The 5823-nt window shown below is 37.6% G+C and overlaps 1 protein-coding gene across 1 annotated transcript; it reads left to right on the forward strand.

Moving 5' to 3' along the window:
• The first annotated feature begins 492 nt into the window (after positions 1 to 492).
• LOC131394215 (olfactory receptor 7G1-like) lies at positions 493 to 1494 on the forward strand. Its single transcript, XM_058525438.1, has one exon. It carries the CDS (start codon positions 493 to 495, stop codon positions 1492 to 1494), a length of 1002 nt encoding a protein of 333 aa, XP_058381421.1.
• The last annotated feature ends 4329 nt before the right edge of the window (positions 1495 to 5823 follow it).

The raw sequence follows: 5823 nt of genomic DNA on the forward strand, positions 1-5823 counted from the left end.
AAGATTTATAACTTCATTCTTGTCTGTCTCTTTGTTTGAAAGCAAGGAATATTTCTGAAGGAAACATCATGTCTTATTCTTTGTTTCAGTCTCAGCACTTGGCACAAGGTGGGAAACAGAGCTAGGGGTCAATAAAAAGAATGACCAACAAAGGAAGTAGAGGGAAGAGGAAATGTGAGAGACAATAATGGCGGGAGAAATTAGCAGAGGGAAAAATGAGAATATTCTGATGGGTTTACAATATACATAGAGTTTTTTTCTTCTTTTTATTGAAGCATTGATTCTCAAACTTTAGCATGCTTGAAATCCATCTGGAGGGCTTGTTAAAACAGATTGCTGGTCATCACCCCAGAGTTTATCAGCAGTAACTCTAGAGTGGTACCAAGAATTTGCCTTGCAAAATAGCTCCCAGTTGGTGCTTCTGCTGCCCATCTGGGGACGGTTAATTTCCTTTCCTTTCACCCTAACTTTTCCATCAGATTTACAAACAACATGGAACCCAGAAATCACACAGATGTTTCAGAATTCCTTCTCCTGGGATTGACAGATGATCCAGAACTGCAGTCCTTCCTATTCTACTTGTTCCTGTCCATGTACCTGGCCACCATCCTAGGAAACTTGCTCATCATCCTGACTGTCAGCTCTGACTCCCAACTCCACAACCCAATGTATTTCTTTCTCTCCAATCTATCTTTTACTGACATCTGTATAAGCACAACTACAATTCCAAAGATGCTGGTGAACATACAAGCCGAGAATCAGGGCATCACTTATATAGGTTGCCTCACACAGATTGGCTTTGCCCTGGTTTTTGGTGGATATGAGAATTTTCTCCTTGTAGCAATGGCCTATGACCGCTATGTGGCCATTTGTTACCCACTGATGTACACGGTCATCATGAATCCTCGACTCTGTGTCCTGCTGATGCTTCTCTCTCTGTTTCTTAGCATTGTGGTTGCCCTGCTCCACAGTCTGATGGTGTTGCAGCTGTCCTTCTGCAAGGACCTGGAAATCCCTCACTTCTTCTGTGAACTTGCTCAGGTCCTCAAGCTCGCTTGTTCTGATACACTCATCAATAACATCGTAATAAATATTGTGACTGGCCTATTTGGTGGTATTTCTCTCTCTGGGATCGTGTTCTCTTATACTCAAATAGTCTCTTCTGTTTTGAGAATGCCATCAGTAGGTGGAAAGTATAAAGCTTTTTCCACCTGTGGGGCTCACCTCGCAGTTGTGTCCTTGTTCTATGGGACCATTTTTGGAGTGTACATTAGTTCTGCAGTTACTGACTCTTCCAGGAAGACTGCAGTGGCTTCAGTGATGTACATTGTGGTTCCTCAATTGATGAATCCTTTCATTTACAGCCGAAGGAACAGGGATATGAAGGGAGCCTTGAGGCAACTTCTCAGTAGGATAGCTTGTTTTCTGACATTGTTTCGTCTACTTTGGGCTAGGGTTTCTAGAATGAAGCAGAGTGATAGGAATTCTAGGTGAGACATAATGCTGGATTCTTCCATCACCATTTTTTTCTAAATCAGCTAGACAACGCAATGGCCAAGTTAGTTCTAACTTAGCGTGGAAACCTGCTTTTATTTTTGTCTATATCAGTGGTGTCTAACAGATAACTTCAATTCTCTAAACTCAATTTGTTTGCTCAGATTCTATAGAGGCACAACCTGAGTCAACGTTTCTAGAATTCAGTGATTTTTTTGATCACTCTCAGAAGAAGGAAAGTTGTAGAAGGTGGACTGGACAGGGAACGTTTTGAAGCAAGGCTGTGGTCATATCTAGAGACTAGCTTTCACTTGATCCCTTGGTAGCACCATGTCAGTTGTACCCTGGAATTAGGCCTATAGTAGAGTAAGGGAACTGACTCTTTACATACCTATTTAGTAATTAGTCAGATTGCTCACTGGTAAATCATATCCTTCTGAAGAACACTAGCATCTACCATACTTAGCTTCATTATCAATGACGTTTTCATAATTAGATTGTCTCAGTGGTTTGAGATTGTCGTGAAATATTTGAATTTCATCAGTGAGGAAGCCTTCAGTTTTAATAAGCAAAAGAGTCTCCAGCTTTAACATGCCCAACAATAAAAAGAGTTATTTTTCATTAAAAGGACTTTAGAGGTAAGGAATGTATAAGAACAGGTGATTAGAGATTGATTCAATCATCCGCGTGTTGTCTTGTCCGAGGCCTGGGTCTCCTCAGAGTCACCAAGTGTTGGCGCCAGATGGAGATGTCACACCAGGACATGATTCCCAGAGACGGACCTCAGACTGTTCTTCTTTGAATCATATGATTATAAATTTTCCATGGAGTCAATCAGAAGATATCTCTGTAGTAGGTGAATAGTGGCCCTCAAAACAATTTGTCCATATCCTATTTCCCCTAAATTATTAAAAATATATGATTTAAAGGGTGAATGTTACTTAGTCTGAATTAGGGTCTTTGTAGAAGATGAGTTTATCTCAGATTTTCTGAATAGGCCTTAAATATAATCACGTGTATTCTTATAAGATAGACAAAAGTGGAAATGACACAGAGCAAAGGAGGAGGCAATGTAGCCATGGCAACAGTAATTGGATGAATGCAGCCAGTATTTGATTTCCAGTATTTGATCATTTTTCCCAGCTTTATTGGGATATAATTGGCATATAAAATTGTATAAGATTAAGATTGACAACATGTTGGTGTGATACATTGATATATTGCAAAATGATTACCACCGTAACATCAGCTAAAACCTCCATCCTATCACGTAATTACTATTTGTTTTTAGTGGTGATAACATTTAAGACCTACTCTCTAAGCAATATTCAAGTATATAACACAACGTTATTAGCTGTAATCATCATGCCATATATTAGATCCAGAGAACTAAATCTTATAACTGGAAGTTTATACCCTTTATTAAACATCTCCCCATATCCCCCACCTCCCACTCCCCTGTAACCACCACTCTATTCACTGTTTCTATGGGTTTGGCTGTTTTAGATTGCACATATAAATGATTTCATACAGTATTTATCTTTCTCTGACTTATTTCACTCAGCAAAATGCCTTCAAGTTTCATCCAAGTTGCTGCACATGCAGGATTTCCTTCTTTCTCATGGCTGAATAATATTCAATTGTGTATGTGTACCACATCTTCTTTATCCATTCATGTGTTGATAGACACTTAGATTGTTTCCATAACCTCGTCAGTGTGAATAATGCTGTAATTAACATGGGAATTCAGATATTTCTGCGAGATCCTGATTTCAATTCCTTTGGGTATATACCCAGAAGCAGGATTTCTGGATCATATGGCACATTGTCATAAAGAAAGTGTCCAATGCCTCTTCTGTCTTCAATAAAATAAAACAAAATTTTCATATAGGTGAGGTTGTAATTGCTATTATTTTTCTGTCTGTTCTAGAATCATAACATTTTAGTTACTATAGATCCATAATATCTTGGTATTTGATAAGCAAACATTCACTTTGGTCTTATTTGCCCTCAAGTCAAATAATCTTTTTCCATTGCTCTCTCATATGAATTTCAAACTCAGCTTCTCAAATACAATAAAATCCCAGATTTGCCTTAAATCTATAAAACAATTTGAAGAAAATTGATTTCTCTATGATATTGTGTACATCTATCCAAAATTAGACATTCTTTCCATTTTTTAGATGTTCTTCAGTGTCCTTCAGTAAAATGTTACAGATTTTTCCACAATGTGCTTTCATATATTTTCTTAGAACTTTTCCCAGATTCTGATGTTGTAAGTGCTGATGATGAAACTCTGCACAAACAGAGAGAAATCTCAGTACTCAAAATCACATGGCACAGAAAGTGAATTATTAGTGATAGATCCAGCAACAGATTTAAATCTCAAAAGGATAACAATGCAAAAAATAACCAAAACACAGAATTCATATATTAAGATTAAACTTTTAACAAGTTCAAAAACAACAAATTTACAATATATCTATATATTTAATAAATTGCATAGGGACACATACAGGGGTTAAAAAAGAACCCTTATGATTCTTATTAGAATGTCAGTGTATAAAGCAAATAAGATAAAATGCTGGCAATTTCATAGTATTCAACCTAATAGAACATCAAAATGAGTGATAAATATAGAACTCAGGCTAAGGATTATCCCTGGTAGAGAGATGTGATGTGACTGGGACACTCTTTCAGCATGCTCTATGCTTTATTCTTACCTGATAATAGGCATATGTGTTTTCACTATACTACTACTCTTTAAGAATTACACATTCATTTTATACACCATTTCATCTACGATATTTTAAAAAATAAATTTGGGGTAAGGACTTTCATATTCCAAGATAAAAGTGCATTCTCTCATGTTCTTTTAAGAATCAAATCATGTTTCTCAGATTTCAGAGTGCATCAGAAGCTCATAAAGTGATTGTTTATAAAACTCATCCTTCGGATTTCTCCCAAAGTTTCAAAGTCAGTTGTTTTCAAGTGAGATTCAGAAATCTGCAGTATGAACAGGGGCCTCATGTGATCCAACTCTACAGGTGTTCTGTGGATGACAATGGAGAAAGCTCTGCAGTAGAAAATACCATGGGCAGCAGGCAGGGAGCCATCTCCCAGCTGTGAAAACAATACGTTGCCTCCACACCAATAAATGACACCCCTTTGAACCTCCTATGAGAACTACGTCATTCTCCCTTCACGCACACATCGAGAAAGATGCTTCTGTTGGACGGCCTTCATTTTGTACTTGTGGAAAGAGTGATGGCCCCTAACCCTACAAGCTTCTCTTTTGTGTTCACCTTCATTCTCCTCATTCCCTTCACAGAGGCAACATCAGTGTGATGGTATCTCTCAGGCATGGTTTCATATTGTGTTTGTATCCACAAATATCTATCAGCTAGGAAATGGAGAAATGAATTGTGATGTAACAGTATGGTGAATCACTCTGTGGTGGTTAAAATGAATTAAGCAAAACTGAATGTATCAACATTAATAAAAATATATTAATTCCAAAATCCATTTGTGAAAGGACTTGCACAGTATGATCGTGCTTATATATGTCAATTTTAAAATGTAAAACAATCATGTGTTTATGAAAGAATAATAGCAAATACGAGAAAAATTGCTGGTGAATAATGTATATCAAGTTAGTGAAGTAGTTTTCTCAGGGAAGGAGAAGAATCAAAATTGTACAAGTACCTGGTGTGGGGTCTTCAGTAATACCTATCATTTATTGCAATGAAAATATCTAAAGAAAGGATGGCAAAGGTGTGAATTTGATAATACTGACTGATGGGTACCTAGTCCTTTATTATTATTGTCAGTGTATGTCAGAATCATCTGAAAAGCTTTTAAAACAGATTGTTGGTCATTAATTCTGAAGCTTTTGTCATTGGTAAGTTCAGACTAGAGCCAAAGAATTTGCTATTCTAACAAGTTCCCAGGTACTGCTTCTGCTGGTCCAGGCACCATACATTTTGTTTTCTTGTCATGCATGTTTTCCATTAGATTCATCAACAACAGAAACTAAACAGATGTTTCATAATTCCTTCTCCTGGGATCGACAGATGATCCAGGATTGCAGCTCCTCATCTTCTGCGTATTCCCATCTATGTACCTGGTCACTCTCCTGGGAAAACTGCTCATCACCCTGGCTGTCACCTTTGACTCCCACCTCCACACTCCCATTTACTTCTTTCTCTCAAATTTGTTCTTTACTGACATTTGTTTGAGCACAACCATGATTCCAAAGATGCTGGTGAACATCCAAGCACAGAGTCAGGGCACCAGTTCACAGGCTGCCTCACTCAGGTCTGCTTTGTC

This window comes from Diceros bicornis, chromosome 30 (assembly GCF_020826845.1).
Source record: "Diceros bicornis minor isolate mBicDic1 chromosome 30, mDicBic1.mat.cur, whole genome shotgun sequence".
Classification (NCBI taxonomy): Eukaryota; Metazoa; Chordata; class Mammalia; order Perissodactyla; family Rhinocerotidae; genus Diceros; species Diceros bicornis.

Coding starts and splice junctions, on each gene's coding strand:
- LOC131394215 (XM_058525438.1), top strand. CDS start 493: ATGGAACCCAGAAATCACACAGATGTTTCAGAATTCCTTCTCCTGGGA.